Here is a 21,080-nt window from a genome sequence, read left to right as displayed (position 1 = left end):
TTGGAATATTTCAGCATGTTCTCCGGTTGTGTCCTTTTCTCCCGCATAGTGCACATGTAACTGTATTTCCTTCCCAGCCTCCTATGCCTCTCTTCTTTTTAGGTCTTCCTGGTTTGATTTTTTCTTTTGGTGGCAGTACCACCTGCGAAGAGACATGTTCTGGAATTTGCCACGTTGTTTCATCAGGCAATGGATTTACTGGTATCTCATATGTTTTCAGCAAGTAGTCTATGCTGTAGTAATCCGAGCAATACTTGTATGAATCCATATGGAATTTTTCTATAACTGCCATTGCATGTGGACATGGAATATCGTCTAGCTGAAACCTCCCACAACTGCAGTTTCTTTCATGTAGGCGCACCACATTTCTTGTTTGGCCATCAATTACTAAATGTAAGAATTCAGTTGATGGCAACACCTAGTATAATTTTAATTAAGAAAAGTCATTAGCTATATGAAGTAATAGTATTTTTTAAATAACAATATTCAGTTGTTTAGTGAAATCACTAAGGTAAAAAAGTAAAAATACAGTACATGCAGTGTTTTTATGATTTTGAAAATGCATACCGTCATCGTCTGTGATAAGATAGTATTATCTGCCAATATTTTTTCATACTTTGCACCAATCTTCATAAATGATTCTACTGCATCCTTCCGATTGATGTAATTCTATTTTTGAATCAATGTTGTCATAAAGTCAAGCAAATTCACAACTGGTAGGTCTCTTGCGTGCTTGTTTGCTGCATTTACTGATTCCGCAATATTCGATGTCATGGTCATGGTTCTATTTGCCTTGGAATACGCCCGGGACCATTTATCATATCCAATATCCATCAAGTATGTTTTCACTCTACTATCAATAGCTTCTAACCCTGCCATATGCCTATTGAATTCTTCAACAATGTATGCTCTTGCTAAAGCAAAATATACTTCTTTGATTTGTTTTTGGCTCTTCCTGAAGTTTGTCTTTATGTTGTTCCACAGATGGAACATACATGCACAATGAGGGACTTCTGGATAGACAATTGAAGTTGCTTTCCATATAGCATCATGCCTGTCTGATACAATGCACATTCCCTCTCTTTGTCCATAGGTTTCTCTGAAATGCACGAAGAACCATTCCCATGATGCATCATTTTCCGAATCAACAATTGCATATGCGAGGGGTAGAATTTGTCCTGTAAACCCAAAGAACAAAATATCAATTACAACACACTATATTAATTTAGCATTTCATATAGTAGTATAGTCATAGGTAGGTGCAGGTGTGTAGCAAAACAACTATATACTCTGTTGGTATACTTGTATACCATACTGGTATCATATAATATTTGAAAATATTTTTTGTTTCTTTAACTGAATGTAATTGGATTGTACACAAAATATTAATTTAGTATTTCATATAGTAGTATAGTCATAGGTACGTGCAGGTGTGTAGCAAAACAACTATATACTCTGTTGGTATACTTGTATACCATACTGGTATCATATAATATTTGAAAATATTTTTTGTTTCTTTAACTGAATGTAATTGGATTGTACACAAAATATCTGTGTCTTGCGTGGAAGCTGTGAGTATGGTCCCCCTATATGTTGACTTTAAAAAACTTCCATCAACTACAATTGTTGGCCTACAATAGACTCATCCTCTAATCGATGCATATATAGCTATGAATGCATACAAGAAGCTCCCATCTCCTTCAGTGTGTAGTCGTGTCACTGATCCTGGGTTAGCGTACTCTAACATATAAAGATATGTTGGCATTTTCTTGTATGATTCACTTGGTGATCGTCTCAATAATTGCATTGCTTTTTCTTTTGATCTCCATGCTTGCATGTAGCTTAAGTCCATACCATATGCTTTTTGGCTGTCTCTCTGGATATCAGTTGGTGTATATATGATTTTCGGGTCAACAAGTTTATCTTGTACCACAGCTGCAACAAAAGCTGAGACAACTTGCTTTTGTGAACAAAATCTCTTATCAGTTAAACAACTGTGGTCATAATTGAAATCTATCACTTTGAAAAGATTTGATTCTCGCAGGCTTGATGCTTTAAGTCTCCAAGTGCATATTTCATCCACGCATTCAAGGATATACCTGTTTATAATACAAATACAGTTATGTATAATGTTTTATTAATAAAAAACACACACAAAAATCCGTACAATTATATACTCACATGGTATACTCTGTTGGTATACTTATATACTGTATCAGTATCATATTTTGCTGATAAAAAATATAGACAAAGCAGCACAATTCTATACTCACATAGTATACTGATTTAGCATACATATATACTATATTGGTATTATGTTTTACTGATAATAACAAAGACAAACCAATACAGTTATATACTCGCATAGTATACTGATATAACATACTTATATACTATACCAGTATCACTGATAAAAAACACAGACAAACCAATACAATTCCATACTCTCATAGTATACTGATTTAGCATACTTATATACTATATAGGTATCACATAGTTTTTTTACTTGAAAACATGCAGACGAACCTTCTTGGGCATGATTTATGAACCCGATATTGACATTTTTCTCTAACAGCATACTGTTTCATAACGAGAGCCAGCAGGTTCTTGTCTTCGTAAATTTGTCCTTTTTCAACATTTTGATGAAATTGATCAGTTATGATGTTTGCATCATCAAGTTCTAAAATGGCGTCATCTCCTTCTTGCACATCAAACGTAGTAATCATATCAGTGCTTTCAAATTGTGCAATTTCTGGTGAAATTGGAGCAACATCGAAACTGGAGGTGCTTGCAGCTATAGTATTTTTAGCAAACGACACACACATAGGAAGTGTTGTCATCCCTGCACTTGATTTTTTCAATTCCATATAAACACTAACACTCATATCGCTGCAAATTGTAATTGGTGGATATCCTTGAGCAATAGCATACTGAATAACTATTGTTTTACTGTCCTTTTGCAGTTGCTTTGCAATTTCTCTGAGAAGTTGTTCAAATTTCCAATAGGTCTTTATTAGAATTGCATTAACATGAAAATTTATGAAATTATTGTTATCATCCCATTCTCCACTATGTTGCAGCAGAATTGGAATATTTTCCATGATTCTAAAGTTATAATCACTTTTATGTCCAAAATTGAATCTCAACAATGCAAATTTCAACAGTGTTTGAAATCAACAGTGTTCGAAATTTCAACAAAACAACAGCGAAATCAAACCTCTAGATCTCCAGATCTCCAGATCTCCAAACCTAGATTAGAATTTTCAGCTAAAATTCAGAAGTTTAGCTCCGAAATCAAAATCAAACCAACAGCAAAATCAAAATCTGAAGAGAACAACGAAATTAAAATCCGAATCAGCATCTTCGATCTGTTTTTTCACACTTACTGCTCTTCGATCAGTGGAAATCTCAATTTTGTGCGCTAATTTTCTGAAAATTTGAAGAGCTTCTGCGTTTTTCCACGTTTGTGCGCTAATTTTCTGAAATTTTGAGCAGCTTCTGCGTTTTTATACGTAGGGCATTAAAGTGTGGGTAGTTATTTTGTTATTGTCGTTTATTTATTAAATGGGTAGGAATTGTAATTATTTAGTGGGTAGAATTCTTTAATGGGTAGGGGAGGGTAAATAGTTTCACTTTTATAGGTAGTCTTATCTTTTCTCGTACCAAATTTAGGAATGATGAGGTATTCAGCCCCCTTCCCCCTACCCCCGCCCTACCCCTAATATTCTTCTCCAAAAATGTTACTTCTCCCAATATATGTATGAAGATTGTAGTTTAAGTATAATTTGTGTTAGGATGATAATTAATTAAAATAAGAAAGGCCATCGGGGGATTCAGTATAGCAGCTTAGGTTCGTTTGCAGTGCGCGTTCCTGCTGGACTGAACACATGTTAGTTGTATGAAATATAGTTCCGAAAATAATTTCGGTTCGCCCTTTAGGCTCAACTCCTCGCTTTACGTTAGCGAACCTATAGGTCGGGCTAGAGCTATGTGCTCTTTCTTTCTTTCTTTGTGGGACGATACTGGGGAAAGAATGCGTTGAGACGACAAACAAGACAATTATATTTTTGCTTTTCCCTCCATGAGATGAGCAGTAATAACTTTAAAACTTATGGTCTAAAACAAATCTTAGATATTTTTATGACTTCAAATTATTTCATTAAAAGTAAAATGAGAAGTTTAAAGTTAAACTATTTTTAAATATAAAAGTATCATTATTTTCCAACGGATCAAAAAAATTGTATTACATAATTTGAGACAGATAAAATAATAACAATGAATAGTTAGATAGTCTTGTCAGCTACATACTAACGATGAACAGTCATGTCTTGTGTTCATACAAACGTGTCCTGTTATAAAAATTCATATGCTTCTTTTGGTGACATTCTTTCGTGAAAAAACATATACAACTTTAATCCAAAACATAATACAATTTTAAGAGAAAACTATCCGGCTAAGCACTTTTTAAAAATTATTTAATAAAATGATATCAAATTTTGTTTATTCCATAAATAGCAGATATTTTTACACAATTATCATATTGCAAAGATTATGTGACAGTTAATTAGTCAACACACGGCACAAATCATGGGATTGCCTTTTATTTTCATACTCTCTCCTCTCATCTTATTTTTAAAAATTTACCTCATAATCATCTTATCTAAGCACAAAATTGCTTTCGGTCTAAAAAAGACTTTCAACCGGCAGAAAACTCCTCTCTAACCACCACTTCTAAAATATCTCTTATCAACTTTAAATGTTTAATTTATTTACCAATTCAAATATACCTGATATATTTCAAGGTATATTATTATCTTGATGAGATTATACAATATCGTTATACATGATTTATAATATGTTGAAACTATATACATGTATATATGTGTATAACGATATTGTATAATCTCATCAAGATAATAATATACCTTGAAATATATCAGGTATATTTGAATTGGTAAATAAATTAAACATTTGGAGTTGGTAAGAGATATTTTCGAAGTGGTGGCTAGAAAGGAGTTTTCTGCTGGTTGAAAATCTTTTTTAGAGGGTGTGTGTGTATATATACACACTCCCTCTGTTCCAGTTTATGCGAACCTATATCCTTTTTGGTCCGTTCCAAAACGAATAAACCCTTTTTAAATTTGGTAACAATTTAACTTAAAGTTACAACTCCACCCTTAATGAGAAGCTTTTATAACCACACAAATACTCTGGGGCCCATTTGGACTTGTTTAGGACCACAAATTCCAAAAGTCTTCATTTTTTTCTTAAACTCCGTGCCCAGTCAAACAGGTTCACATAAATTGGAACGGAAGGAGTATGTAACTTGTATTTTGACACATCTTGATTAGTTTCTTTTTCTTCTCAATGGTGGTATATATACTTAAGATATTTTATTATACCATGCATAAATAGTTTATAATGTATATATACCACATATATACCTTACATGTCTTCTTTTTTTAAAATATACCGGATGATATATAATTTCAATATGTAATTGTTAAATACAAAATATGTCGATATATATGGGATATCACATATATTAATATACAGATATACTTAAAAATTAGATACATGTATCCTATCAAATTATCAATTCAATATACGAGATTATACAGTAATTTTTTTAGGATACAATTATCTTTTCTTAATTGTATTTTATTCGTAAAACATATTTGAAAGATAATATTTTGAGTTAAAAAATAGGAAGGAAAAGATTGGAGTTATTATATCTTGTTCCCTCCTCTGATTTAGGAATCTGTTATGCTATTGTTAAGATTAGTTGCCATAATAGATTTGTAACCGCCGAGAAAAACGTTAAGTTGCTGCCATTCTTGTTAATTATGAATGCCACTTTTGTTAATTATGAATTTCTGCTGTGCTTATGTTAAATTTTCTAGAATAGTGCCTACTTATGTTTTTTGCCCCAATTTTAATCCATTCCTTGCTTTCTGAACTTAGCATTCTTTCGTGTCGGAAAACTCCCACGGTGAAGTGGACTTAGACCCCGCTTCAGTTTCAACTTTACGTTTCGTTCCATTGTATTAAGATGGATAATTAAATCTGGTCCAATCCAAAAATTTTGACTTTCAAACCTGATTCAAAACTGGTCCAAGGTGTGTCAATATTTCGCACTTTTGATGATTGTATTTGTGCCAACTTATATGCACCTAAACTATTATATCTAGTATCTGTTATCTTCCAGTGGTACAGATATTAGATACTTTGCTTTACTTAGGCTTAGGCTTAAACAAATGAAAAAATTTAACTATTTTTTTTGTCCCAATTTATGCGAGGGTATTCGAATTTTGTGAGTCAAATGAGTTGTTCTTTCCATAATTTTTTTTGACGTCTTTTAAATATTTTGAATAATTAATTATTATGATTTGTAGTACTTTTGACGTAATTTTCAAATATATAAATTTTATTTCCAAAAACTTAAATATTATTCCCTCCGTTTCAATTTATGTGAACTTGTTTGACTAGGCACGAAATTTAAGAAAAAATGAAGATTTTTGTAATTGTGGTCCTAAACAAGTCAAAAAGGGGTCCAGAGTATTTGTGTGGTTATAAAAGTTTCTCTTTAATGGTAGAATTGTAACTTTAAGTTAAATTGTTATCAAATTTAGAAAGGGGTATTCTTTTTGGAACGGACCAAAAAGGAAATAGGTTCACGTAAACTAAAAAAGAGGGAGTATATATTTAAATTTACTATCTCAAAAGGCAAAAAATATTTATATAAATTGGGAAAGAGAAAGTAATAACTTATTGTCTTTTTAAAATTTGAACCTCATCTTTAAAATTTCACACATTGGACAACCATACTGAACATAATTCATTTACTTAGAGGAAACAAAGTTCAATTTTCAAAAGAGCAACCATTTCTTTTCTTAATTAACTAGATTGCATAGAGCTTTATATAATTTAACCACGTGGGGCGAGAAACATGAGTCATACTTAGGAACAATATTAAACCTTAAACAAAATATAATAAACTGACCGGGGAACCGCCGGGTGGCCGGTTCAGACGTCACCTAACGAAGACCTCCAAAGCCGACTTATTTTCCTGGTCAATAACATCAAAGAAAACCGGGTCGACAGTCACGTGACTATCCACGTGCACGCGGAACTTATGGTCCCACCACATCACCTTAGCAAATCCTTCTATATCCACCGTAGCATCCAGTACCATCTCCCGCTTCGCCACGTCGGACAGGAATTCCTTGCCGTGATGAGCCAGTTGAACGCCGCTCAGCCGCGCCGGTAGCCGGAGGACCTGGCAGGAACGCGGCGGCTGTGATCCGGCTTTCACCCGAGCCGAACCAAGGTGGTCGCCGGAGTAGAAAATCGACATTTCTGTAGACGAGTAAGTAATTGAAGTGACATTAGGGTTTGTGACGTGGACAGTGAGGATGAGTTCAGCGTCTAGTACTGGGAAATTGAGCTTGAAGGAAGTGAGGTCGATAGAGATGAGGTGGAAATCTGGGTCCCGTGGCTTCGACGACAGTGCCGCCACCGCCATGCCGGCAGCAGCGGCGCCGACGAGGGCGGAAGTCCAACTCCATCCGCCTCTTCTTCTACTTCCTTCTTTGCTCATTGGTCTGAATTGATTTTGAATTTGATTGGGACAGAAGAGAAAAGCAGTTGAAATGAAAATGGACTTGGGATTGTGAAATTACGTTTTATGTCCCTGGTTGTGGTCCATTGGAGCAGAAAAGTTAGGAAGCATGTAAGAATTTGATAAATTCGAGTCTTCCCATACTTTCGGCCTGTTTTAAATGATTGTAATTTGTAACATTGTGTAAATAGTTTGTTTAATTTCATTAACACCTCATAGGATATAAACAGCTATTTATACACCCTCATATTTTCCTGTAATTGCATTACTTTCCCAATAATTGTCCATTATATGTCAACTTGAATGCCTACTACTGCTAAATTAAGCAGTGTGCTATTGATTTTTTGACTATTGGTCGGTAACTTATTTTAGAATTGTTACTTCAATAAAAATGATTTATTGTAACCAATATGTCATGTTCATTTTTCACATAATCCGGATAGAACAGGTACCTAATTTTCAAATTCCTTCCGTAATGCCATTGCTTCTCAATATAGAGTACTATTTTACAAGCAATAAAATAGTCAACATTTTGAGAAATTTTTTGACTTGGCTAATTTAAGTCACCATTTTGAGAGTTTTTTTAAATTTTGTGGCCTTGAGATACTTATGACATATTAAAATATTCTTAAAATCTCGTGGTCATAAATATGTCATGTTATTTCTTGTAAGGAAATTTAAGTAATGGTATAATAAACATATCGACAATTTAAAACTTATTAAATATTAAAAAGATCTTGTTAAAGATTTTCTCTTTCTTTTCTCTCTCAGAGCATGATAGCGTGTTCTTGCTAACATACGCTGAAAACAATGGGGAGGGGAAGACCGAGGAAAAATGCAACGACGATTTAGCTAGGAAACTGTACGGGAACTGGTAGCTCGTAAATTACTGGAACGCAGAGTTTGGAATCCGCAGATGTAACGAGAATTTCAATGAAACAATGACTGCCATTATCAGCCGCAAAGGAAGGTCTGAAAACGCCACATGCGATGAGTCATATACCGATGATTGAGAATGCAAAGGTAATTTCTGGTAATCAACTGCAAATCGGAAGACCTAGCTTAGGAGAAATTGCTTTGCATGCAAACAATTTAGGAACACAGGCTGGTAATCAGAGGGCTAATGGTAATGCTAATGTAGAGAATGCTAGATTGATTGCGAGTAATTCTGATGAAATTGTTGGTAATAGTGGAAAAATTGAGGATAAATTGGAAGCTGATAACAGTAAGGTCATATTAGCAGATGAGAACGCAGAGGTAGCTTAGAAGAATTGGGCTAATTTGTTTGTGGGGAACAGATTGGCGACAAAAGGCATGGATCTAAGTTTCGTTGCACCAGTCATAAAAATGGAGAAGCAATGGTTGAATTATGTAAGGAAAAAGTAGAGGAAGAGACAAGGACATGAAAGCAAGCGTTGATCCTTTATATTGTTGGAACAACTCTAACAATACGAGCTATGGAATTTTACAACTAAGCCAAAACTCTACTATCACAATGAGAGATATTTTGTAGTAAGGTTTAACTCCATAGAAGACAGAGATGAAGTATTGTATTCAGGGCTACATATGCTGGGTACACAGCCAATAATCATGAAGACTTGGTCAGAAAAGTTTGATTTTAGTAAGGAGGTTCTGCAAACTATACCTGTGTGGAAAAAATTTCCTAACCTTCCATTGATTTGCTGGGGAGCTAAGTCTCTAAGCAGGATAAGTAGTGGTTTAGGGGTTCCACTATATGCAGATGTTTGTACTGCTCAATTGGATCGAATCACATATGCTAGAGTGTTAATTGAGATGGATGTAACCAAAGAGCTTCCTAAGGCCATTAAGGTAACAAATCCAACTGGAAGAGAATTTGTCCAAGGAGTAGCTTATGACTGGATTCCGAAATTCTATCAAGTTTGTATGCAGTTGGACACAGATGTGGTAAAGATGAGCAACCTATGCAGAAGACTAAGCGTAAGCAGCAAAAACAGAAACAGGAATGGCAACCTACAGATAGAAATAGTGACAAGGTGGAGCAGAAAGATGTAGCACCTGCAAAAAGGAGTCAAGTAATAAGGAGTGATGAGGAAACCAGTAAACCTGCTCAATCACCTGCAAGGATAGCTAGAGGAAAGGAGGAGCGGAATTGGAGAAAAGCCACAAGAAAATCAATAGCCCGAAGCAAGGAAAAAGCAAGGGAGGATTCAATTAGCATCATAAATGGGTTCAATATACTAGCAGAATCTGGATTGCAGCTAATAAATCCAAGGCAATTAGGTGAAGGCTCGAATAGGCACAGAGGTCAAGCAGGGGAGGAAGGGTATTCACAGGCTTTATTCATTCCTGTATGAAGCTGGTAACATGGAACATTAGGGGTCTGAATTAGGTCCCTAGGCAGGAGGAGGTCAAGAAGTACATAAGAAGCATATAAAGTAAATATGATAGCAATACTTAGAATATAAAATAAAGGAGCAGAAGGCTGATCAAATAATAAGGGAATCACTACAGAGTGGCACTGGCTAGCAAACTATGAGCACAACAGCAAAGGAAGAATTTGGTTATTATGGGATACTAATGAGATAGAATGCCTGGTGATGGGGAAATCTTCTCAGTTTATTCATGTTGCAGTTCATATCAAAAGCATGAATATGAGGTTTGAATTCACTGCAGTCTATGGCTTGCATACACTGGATGATAGGAGACACCTATGGAGAGACTTAGTAGATATTAACAATAGATAGCAAATACCATGGTTAATCATGGGTGATTATAATGCCATAAGATCTGAGGAGGATAGACCAATTGATAATCATGTCCAAGATGTGGAGATGAGAGACTTTAATAGCTTTATAGATGATACTGGTTTGGTTAAAATGAGGACTAAGGGAAGAAATTTCATATGGACAAATGGGCACACATATAGCAGGATAGATAGAGCACTGGTTAATGCATAGTGGACACTGAAAATACCTTATCTAGAGGTATGGGTAATAGATCTGGGATGTTCTGATCATTCACCTTTGAGTGTTACACTTGAAGAAAAGGAAGAGATAGTCCCCAAGTCTTTCAAGTTCTTGAATCATCTAACTGAACATAAAGATTTTCTAAAGATAGTCAAAGGAGCATGGAAAGAGAGTAATGAGGATAATGTAATGAAAGATGTATGGAATAGATTGAAAAAGGTGAAACACGTTATGAAAGAATTAAATACTAAAGAGTACAATACTGTAGGAGATAAGTGTAGGCATGTAAAGTTTATTGGATTCAAATTTAATACATAATTTGGACTATATCTTAAATGTACTAGTCCAAATAAATACTATAGGCTAATATAACTGAATTAATTATATAAAATCAATATATATGAATTAAATAAATAAGTCTTAATCCATTGGGCTAGCCCATTTAATTGGGCTAAGGTGATGAGCCCACTCCATTAAGCCCAAGATGTCATCTTCTTAGAGGCCTAGTTTGGTGTCACGTGTCAAATGACGTGGCACGCCAAGTCAAACCAAAGAGCCAATAGGATCGTGCCATGTGTCAAAATGACAAAGCATGCCCAGTCACACTAAAAGGCCAATGAAATCGTGCCACGTGTGCAAGTGACATGTTCTGGCCAATCAAATGCGGTCATGTCACACTTCAATTTGATTGGTCGGAAAGAGTTTGTTCTTATCATGACTCCTCCCTTCCACAACTATAAATAGGGGTCTTCATAACTCAGAAAAGGGACCGGAAGTTATCACAAGAAGCAAGAAAGAGCTCGTGGATGAAACGCTGCAAATTCCTTCACAAGTTTCAAGCTTCAAGTTCAAGTTCAAGAAATCAAGTGCAAGTTCAAGAACGAAGAACAAATCAAGGTCAAGTTCAAGCAATCAAGCTCAAGCTCAATAATAAGATCATCGTTCGAGGCAACAAATACATATTCAAGATCAAGCTCAAAGGCCCTTGAAATAAGATTGTTGCTATCAGAAGGAAGAATTAGAGGATTCATAGAGATTGTAACACTCAAATATTCGAAATAAAATACTATGATTGTTGCGATATTTTCGGTCTTGATTTTATTTTCTCGATGTAATTTATTGACTACAAATTCTGGCACGCCCAGTGGGACAGTCTCTACCTCCCATCTCAACTTTTCAATCACCAAAGTCCAAGAATATTGAAATGGCTTCGAAGAAAATTAACTCCAAATCAACATCCACCAAGGCTGCTAATTCCAGGTTCTATGCTGATGTGGAAAACATCCTCGATGTCACCTTTGGAAGCTTCGGACCAGTTACGAGGAGCAAAGCAAGCTCTTTAGGACAACAAGCACCCCAAGTGTCGTCCGCATCAACCCCTGTTTTCGGATTTTCATCCTCAAAAAGAGCAAGATCTTCCACAAACGCATCTGAAGGAGGTGATGTTGCTGAAAAGATCAAGAAAACTCTTGCTCCGCTTGACCTCTCCGGCTCCAAGCACTCTGCTGTGAAGGAAGATGATGATGCTTCAAGCGATGGATCCTCCCCACTTACACCACATGGCGTGAGCCAGTCAAGGATCAATATATGTAAAAATCTATGCTACTCTCCGTCATCCACGACAATCATGCAAGCCATGGTGACAAACACTTCATCTATGGAGGAGTAGTTGGCAAACTTGATGGAAGCAATCGCTGGCTTGACCAAATGCATGCAAAATCAAGAGGCTAGAATTGACAAGCTAACAGACAGGGTGAGAATCTTGATGGAAGAAGAATCTACCCATGCACCCGGCAAGCTCCCAGAAGTTCTAGAGAGTGACTCTCCCCCAAGACAAGCAGCATCCACTAAGGCTATCCCTGTCTCATCTGAAGGGATGATTCCAATCGATCAACTGAAGGAATTCATCGAAGGAACCATTAAGAACAAATATAAAGTTGATGCTAAATCCTCCCTTACATACGCAAAGTCGTACACTGTAAGGGTCGATATGTTGAAGATGCCTGCTGGCTATCAACCTCTAACGTTTCAACAGTTTGATGGTACAGGTAACCCAAAGCAACATATTATGCACTTCGTGGAGACGTGCAACAATGTTGGGACTTATGGAGATTACCTCATCAAGCAGTTTGTCCGCTCGCTAAAAGAAAATGTTTTTGACTAGTACACGGACCTCGAGGCTAGATCTATCGATAACTGGGATCAACTAGAACAAGAATTCCTCAATCGATTTTATAGCATAAGATGCACGGTGAGTATGATTGAGCTTACAAATACTCGTCAACGAAAGGGGGAACCAGTTATCGACTTTATCAATCATTGGAGGAATGCAAGCCTCAACTGCAAAGATAGGCTTAGTGAAGCTTCAGGCATAGAGATGTGCATCCAAGGCATGCATTGGGGATTGCGCTACATCTTTCAAGGTATCAAGACTAGCACATTTGAAGAACTTGCAACTCGTGCCCATGACATGGAATTGAGCATGGCCTCCGACGGAAATGAAAGGCTGCCCATCTATGAACCTCGCAAAGTGAATGACAAGCAAGAAGTTAGGAAGTGGGGCAAGTTCGTACCCAAGTCTGAAAGCAAAGAAGCTATGAATGTCAATACGTCACTTATGAAGTTCACGACGAAGGTGAGCAAGAAGCAGAGTATGAAATCCACTTCTTTTCAAGATAATCCAAGTGGAAAGTTGACTCTAAAAGAAATGCAGGAGAAAAGAATACCCATTCCTGGATTCTGATGTGCCATCCATTTTCGAATAACTCCTCGAGTTAAATCTCATTGAGATTCCGGAAATGAAGCAACCAAATGAAGCTGGGAAAACGAACGACCCAAATTACTGCAAATATCACCGACTTGTAAGACACCCTATGGAGAAGTGCTTTGTCTTCAAAGACAAAGTTATGGACCTGGCCCGTGAAAAGAAGATCGTGCTTGAAGATGAGAAAGCAAACGCAAACCAAGTCTGTATCACCTTTGGCTCATTTAGTTTAGATGAGTTATGCAGTTTAAAAGGAATCAAAAATGAAGAATTACTGGTGAATAATAAAGTTAAAAATGATCAACCTGATGATGATGAAGGTTGGACGTTGGTGACTCGTCGTAGGCGCCACAAAAGGAGCCCACGAAAAGAATCAATAGAACAACCAATAAGGAAGATGATGGTAAAGAGACCAACGAAAAAGAATCCAGTTAGGCATTTGAAGAAAGTAAAAGTGGAGATGCACCATTCTCAAAAGCCACGAAATCCAGTGACCTTGGAGGAGTTTTTACCAAGTTGGTTCCGCACGAAGATTTCCCACGAGGGCATTGATGCCTCTTGTTGCCATGCTGACAAAGGGGAAGAAAAAAGTGATGACCTACCATTGGCACCATCTTCGGAAAATCCCATCGAGTCCACTCCTCAAGAAGTTAATGCTTGTGAGGAAAAGGTCACGTTCACAAATGATGATCTTTTGCTAGGTGACACTCCTCATAACCGCCCATTGTACCTAGTTGGCTATATGCGCGATGAAAGGGTAAATCGGATTTTGGTTGATGGAGGATCCTCAATGAACATTTTGCCAATCCACACTGTGAAAGAACTTGGTATTCCTATGAACGAACTTTCAGAAAGTCGTGTGATGATCCAAGGATTCAACCAAGGGGGGAAAAGAGCCATAGGCGCGATCAGGCTGGGAATCACTATTAAAGATATGCAATCAAGTGCATGGATGCATGTGATCGACGCGAAGACTTCATACAATGTTTTGCTTGGGAGGCCTTGGATACATGAGAATAAAGTTGTTCCATCTACCTACCATCAATATTTGAAATACTACGAGGGTGAAGTCGAGAAGACGGTAGTTGCTGATAATGAGCCATACATCGAGGTTGAGTCACACTTCGCCGATGCAAAGTTCTACTTGAAGAACCACATTGTGAAGGTGCTGAAAGTTGATGATGGTATGAAAAGCAAGAACGATGAACCCATAACTAAAAGAGCTGAGGTGACTATTGGTAAAGCCAAAGCTGTTACTGAGGAGGTACCCGCCAACGTGAATAAATCTCATAAAGGGGGTATAGCGTCTTATGGAAAGAAAGTAAGTCCCGCGCTCCAATATGTCCCTAAAAGGAAGAAAGACGAGGGCGAATCATATAATCTCCAAACCAAGACGCTAAGGGAGTTAACTCTTCCGGTAAAACAAATTGAGGCAGTAAAGTTGCCCTCAAAATCGCTTGCAGGGTTTGTAGCCCAAAATCATTTGCAGAATGTGGCACTCCTACAAAGCGAACAGATGAAGGTTTTGATCCTAACGCTTACAAGCTATTTGCAAAAGCTGGATACAATCCCAATGAGCCGTCAAAGTTAGGGAAGCTCTCATCAGAAGCTGCAACGAGGCAACCACGTGAAGGTCTAAGATACAAGCAACTGTCACCAGTGCGCATCTCAATAAGAAGGGCGAGTAGTAATTATATCAGTGCAGAAGACGAATTTGCCGCTTCTAACAGGCCTTCTGTCTTTGATCGGCTTGGAAAACTAACTGTGAGAACTTTCGTATTTGAGAGATTGGGTCCATTAAAGAAGGGGAATAAGTTCTAGAGAAATTATCGAAATACAAGAACACCCGCTTCACCCAAAATTCAGGAGATCTGTAAGGATTTCCAAAGTTTGGTTCCTTCTAGAATGAGGCGACAAACAAAACTTGTGGTTTCATGTGAAGAAGTATTGAAGGTAAAGCCATATGCTGTGGTCCACACTAAGTAACGTGACGAAGATGAAGAAAGTGTAGGTTCTTCATATCATGTCACTGTACAAGGCGAGAATGGTGTTCCGTCTTCGATGGAGGATAATGCAGAATTGGATCATGTTTCATCGTGTTATCACATATCCTTCAACGATGGGGACCCTCAAGAAGATAAAGATGCGAAAGATGCTCCACCTGAACTTGAAGAAAGAGTGAAGGCGACAGTTGATGCCTTAAAAGAAGTCAACCTTGGCACCGATGAAGAGCCAAGGCCCACCTACCTAAGTGCTTTACTAGAAGCTGATGAAGAGAGCACTTATATTGAGCTACTCAAAGAGTTCAGGGATGTCTTTGCTTGGAGTTACAAAGAGATGCCTGGCTTGGACCCAAAAGTAGCAGTCCATCACCTTGCAGTCAAAAATGGTGCTCGCCCTATTAAACAAGCCCAAAGGCGTTTTAGGCCAGACTTGGTTCCCTTGATTGAAACTAAAGTTAACAAACTCATCGAAGATGGATTTATTCGCGAAGTTAAATACCCAACATGGGTTTCAAGTATTGTCCCTGTAAGGAAGAAGAATGGCCAGATTCGAGTGTGCGTTGACTTTAGAGATATCAACAATGCATGTCCGAAAGATGAATTTCCGCTTCCTATTCCAGAGCTGATGATCGATGCTACTACTGGTTACGAGGCAATTTTCATGGATGGTTCGTCGAGCTATAACCAAATACGCATGACACCAAAAGATGAAGAGCTTACTGCATTCCGTACTCCAAAGAGTATTTATTGCTACAAGGTAATGCTTTTTGGCTTGAAGAACGCTGGTGCTACTTACCAAAAGGCTATGCAAAATATTTTCGACGATCTTCTCCACAAGAATGTCGAATGCTATGTTGACGACTTGGTGGTGAAATCAAGAGAGAAGGGCGACCACATGAAAGACTTGAGGATGGTATTTGAATTGCTCCGGAGGTACCAACTTAGGATGAATCCATTGAAATGTGTCTTTGGAGTTACTTTTGGAAAGTTCCTTGGTTTCATTGTTTGACATCGAGGGATCGAAATTGATCAAGCCAAAATGGATGCCATTTTGAAAATGCCTGAGCCTCGAGATATCCATGAATTGAAAAGTCTGCAAGGAAAGCTAGCATACCTTAGAAGATTCATATCAAACCTCGCTGGGAGGTGCCAACCATTTAGTCACCTCATGAAGAAAGGTGTTCCTTTCAAGTGGGATCAAGCTTGTAGCAATGCCTTCAAAAGTATCAAAACCTACTTGATGAAGCCTCCAGTTTTAGCAGCTCCTATACCAGGATAGCCATTGATACTATACATTGCGGTGCAGGAAAGGTCTGTTGGAGCACTGTTGGCCGAAGAAAATAGTGAGGGGAAAGAAAACTCTCTTTACTACTTGAGCAGGATGATGACACCTAACGAGTTGAACTATTCTCCAATTGAAAAGTTGTGTTTGACGCTAGTCTTCTCAATTCAAAAGTTGAAGCACTACTTTCAAGCTCATGTTGTCCGTCTTGTTTCTAAAGCAAATCCCATCAAGTTCGTGATGTCAAAACCTGTTCTTAGTGATCGACTAGCGAGATGGTACCTCCAATTTCAACAATTTGAGATTTTGTACATCTCTCAAAAGGCTGTAAAAGGACAAGCATTGGCAGACTTCTTGGCAGATCATCCGATATCTGATGACTGGGAGCTAACTAATGAACTACATGATGAGGACGCAATGGTCGTTGAAGTTCAACCTCCATGGAAGATGTACTTTGATGGTGCTGCGCATCGTGGGGGAGCCGGGGCTGGCGTAGTATTTGTCACTCCTCAAGGTGAAGTCTTGCCCTACTCCTTCACCTTGACACAACTCTGTTCCAACAATGTTGCTGAATATCAAGCATTAATACTTGGGCTTGAAATGGCCGTTGATATGAAGCAATTGCAATTGAAAGTCTTTGGTGACTTCTAGTTGTGGTCAATCAGCTTTTGGGTAGTTATGAGGTCAAGAAGCCTGAACTACGCCTATCTTATGATTATGCAAAAAAGTTGATGGGGTGGCTCAGCGATGTGACTATTCAGTATGTACCAAGGAAAGAAAATAAGAAGGCTGATGTTTTAGCTGCTCTAGCTTCATCATTAGCCCTACCTGAGCAAACACAAGTTATCGTCTGCCAAAAATGGGTAGTACCACCGCCAAATGAGGTCGAAGGTGAAGAAAATGAACTTAAGCATCTTGTTGCTATTTCTGAAGTTGAGAAAGAAGAATGGCGACAACCCATTATCGACTACTTATGCTATGGGATACTTCCAGAAAATCTGAGGAGAAGGACTGAAATCCGTCGTCGTGCACCTCGCTTCCTTTACTATAAGGATACTCTATACAGAAGGTCGTTCGAGGGAGTACTCTTGCGATGCCTAGAAGAAGAAGAAGCTCTCCAAGCTTTGCAAGAGGCACATTCTGGGGTATTTGGGTCACACCAGTCCAGACTAAAGCTCCACTTCCATATAAAAAGGATGGGATATTATTGGCCAACGATGGTAAAAGATTGCTTGGACTACGCTCGAAGATGCAAGGCTTGTCAATTCCATGCGAAATTTATTCATCAACCTCCTAAAGTGTTGCACCCGACTGTTGCATCCTGGCCATTTGACGCTTGGGGATTGGATGTTGTTAGACCACTGCCAAAGTCCTCTGGTGGGCACCTATTTATCTTGGCTGCAACTGACTACTTCTCAAAATGGGCTGAAGTTGTTGCTCTTAAGGAAGTAAAAAAGGAAAATATTGCAAGTTTCATCTGATTAAACATTATTTAATTGTTTTGGCATTCCTCGTTACATAATAACGGATAATGGAAAGCCATTCGATAATAGGTTGATGAACAGGATTTGTGATCTCTTTGGCTTCAAGCAACATAACTCTTCGATGTACAATGCTGCCGCCAATGGTCTAGTTGAGGCATTCAACAAGACTCTATGCAACTTGTTAAAGAAAGTTGTCTCCAAATCCAAACGAGATTGGAATGATCGTATGGAAGAAGCTCTATGGGCATATAGAACGACTCATCGCATGCCAACACAGGCGACTCCTTATTCATTTGTTTATGGAGTCGAAGTCGTCTTGCCACTTGAGCTTCAAATACCTTCGTTACGACTAGCTATTCAAGAAGGGATCACTGATGAAGAAAATGCTCAACTTCGATTAGCAGAGTTGGAAGCTCTTGATGAAAAGAGATTGGAAGCTCAACAGAGTCTTGAATGTTATCAAGCTCGATTGTCTCGCGCCTTCAATAAAAGAGTTCGCCCGAGATCCTTTCAAGGAGGAGATCAAGTCCTTGTCGTACGTAGACCCATAATTACTTCCCATAAATCTGTAGGGAAGGTCACTTCAAAATGGGATGGGCCATATATCGTACAAGAAGCTTATTCAAGTGGGGCTTACAAGCTGGTTGATGCAGATGGTATGAGAATCGGCCCTATCAACGGCAAATTTTTGAAGAAGTATTATCCATGAAGTTGCAAGTCATGATGCTCCTCGACGTACGAGCCTAAACTGCAAGTCATGACACTCCTAGACGTACGAGCCTAAACTGCAAGTCATGACGCTCCTTGACGCACGAGCCTAAACTGCATGCTGCTATACTCCTGGCCCGTATGAGTCTAAACTGTGTATGCCCCCCCTAAAAAAATCCGCTAGGTTGAAAATCTTGAAAGAGGAGGCCTAGGCAAAAGTTAGGACGAAAAAAAAATCCGCTAGGTTGAAAATTTCGAAAGAGGCGGCCTAGGCAATAGTTAGGACATAAAAAAAGAAAAGAAATCACCCAGTCTGAACTACGGTATGATTTGATCCTCTTCACCGAGGTACGTAGGCAGCTTAGAGTTCATTCTAAGTTCAGTCGCATAAGTTCAAAAGATACATATTGCCCCAATTGTTGTTCGAGTGAAGTACGGAGGAATGCAAAATCAAGCTGAAATGCCATTCTCCTGTTAAACTTTGATCGCATTTGATTTAAAGGGGGCAACCCTCCTTGGTAAATTGATATCTTCAATGGACCGATTTTAGAAGGATGTCAAGTATTTGAATTGAAGTCCAGGGATTCTCTTTGTCTTTAGGTTCGCCAAACCTTCAAGTTTGTTGGTCTCCAAGTCCGCCCTCTGCCTAAAAAAAAGGGGGAATAGAAGCGAGGCGTCAAAAGGAAACACAAGTATAAGGAAATGATTGCTTGGCACAACGTTTCAAATTTAGTGAGATTTGAATCCCAAGATATTTGTGAGAATATGGCTCTTAAATTTCGATTTATGGCAAGTAATACGTCTTTCGATCTCGAGGCTTCCATATCAAGATACAAAATATTTGGTGAAGTTGCACGAATCTGAAATTGTCGGTGTATCAGAATTTAGTGTTGACTTCGAAATATTATCTGAATGTAGCCGTAAGGCATTAAATCTTGAATTTTGGATATGTTATATATTTGGAAGTTAAGTTTCCAGTAGATCAAACGGTTCATGATTTCGACGTTCCTACTTCAAGTACAAAACTTTTGGTGAAGTCGCGCAAATCTGAAATTTTCAACGTGGTGGAACCTAAAGTTGATTTCAAAATATTATCTGGGATGATTCTGAAGTTATTTGATTGAGAATTTTGGATATGTTCTAGATTTTGAAGTATAGTATTCCTGAAATCAAACGGTTTGCAATTTCGATATTTCCACACAGAGATATAATTTTTTTTGTGAGACTGCGCAAATATGACATTTTCAACACGGTGAAATCTAAAGTTGGTTTCAAAATATTATCCGGCGCGATTCTGAAGGTTTTTGATTCTAAGTATTGGATATATTTTAGCTATTGAAGTCATCAAACGGTTCATTATTTGGACTCTCCCACGACAAGATATGAATCTTTTGTTACAAGCGCGTAAAGCTAAAAATATGCGACTAAGATAAAAGTCGGACAATGTAAAGCAAAAGAGAAGCTGAAATATTTAAGCCCTCGAAGTCTCCAAGTTGAAGTCTTCAAGTCCGTCGGTATTCAAGTTGAAGTCCCTAAGTTGAAATCTTCAATTCCATCGGTCTTCAAGTTGAAGTCTTCAAATTCCGATATTCAAGTTGAAATATTTAGGCCCTCCAAGTCTCAAAGTTGAAGTCTGCAAAGTCCGCCAAATCTTCAAAGTTCTCCAAGTGTTCAAGTCGATGTCGTCTTCAAGTTGAAGCTTTATAACTTTCCAATCTTAAGGTGAATATATAAGTTCCTTTGCACCTTAAGTTGGCCTCTTCATGGGTTTGTCCTTAAAAATGAACTATAACTTTCCAATCTTAAGGTGGACATATGAGTCCCTTTGCACCTTAAGTTGGCCTCTTCGTGGGTTAATTCTTAAAAAGAACTATAAATTTCCAATCTTAAGGCGGACATATGAGTCCCTTTGCACCTTAAGTTGGCCTCGCCGATAGTCGGGTCGCTTTGAGAGTAATCTCTCCGATAATCGGGCCATTTTGAGAGTAATCTCTCCAAGAATCGGGCCACATTGAGAGTAATCTCTCCAAGAATCGGGCCATTTTGAGAGTCATCTCTCCAAGAATCGGGCCATTTTGAGAGTCATCTCTCCAAGAATTGGGCCACATTGAGAGTAATCTCTCCAAGAATCGGGCCACATTGAGAGTAATCTCTCCAAGAATTGGGCCATATTGAGAGTAATCTCTCCAAGAATCGGGTCATTTTGAGAGTAGTCTCTCCGGTAGTCGGGCCATGAGAGTAATTTATCTGATATTCTGGCAAGGATGAAT

At 38.1% G+C, this 21,080-nt stretch overlaps 1 protein-coding gene across 2 annotated transcripts; it reads right to left on the bottom strand.

Moving 5' to 3' along the window:
• Nucleotides 1–886: 886 nt before the first annotated feature.
• Nucleotides 887–7,844, bottom strand: LOC107829353 (uncharacterized). 2 transcript variants are annotated; one of them, XM_075237177.1, is made up of 2 exons: nt 7,004–7,844; nt 887–1,178 (listed from the first exon to the last, which is right to left on the bottom strand). In XM_075237177.1, exon 1 carries the CDS (start codon nt 7,598–7,600, stop codon nt 7,034–7,036), a length of 567 nt encoding a protein of 188 aa, XP_075093278.1. In that variant the 5' UTR covers nt 7,601–7,844; the 3' UTR covers nt 887–1,178; nt 7,004–7,033. The 2 variants fall into 2 exon arrangements, with proteins under 2 accessions (XP_075093278.1, XP_075093279.1); XM_075237178.1 differs by lacking the exon at nt 887–1,178 and adding an exon at nt 1,557–2,099.
• Nucleotides 7,845–21,080: the final 13,236 nt, after the last annotated feature.

This window comes from Nicotiana tabacum, chromosome 18 (assembly GCF_000715075.1).
Source record: "Nicotiana tabacum cultivar K326 chromosome 18, ASM71507v2, whole genome shotgun sequence".
NCBI classification, from domain to species: Eukaryota; Viridiplantae; Streptophyta; class Magnoliopsida; order Solanales; family Solanaceae; genus Nicotiana; species Nicotiana tabacum.
Note: the sequence above shows the minus strand (reverse complement) of the source record. Positions and strands in the feature narration are given on the sequence as shown.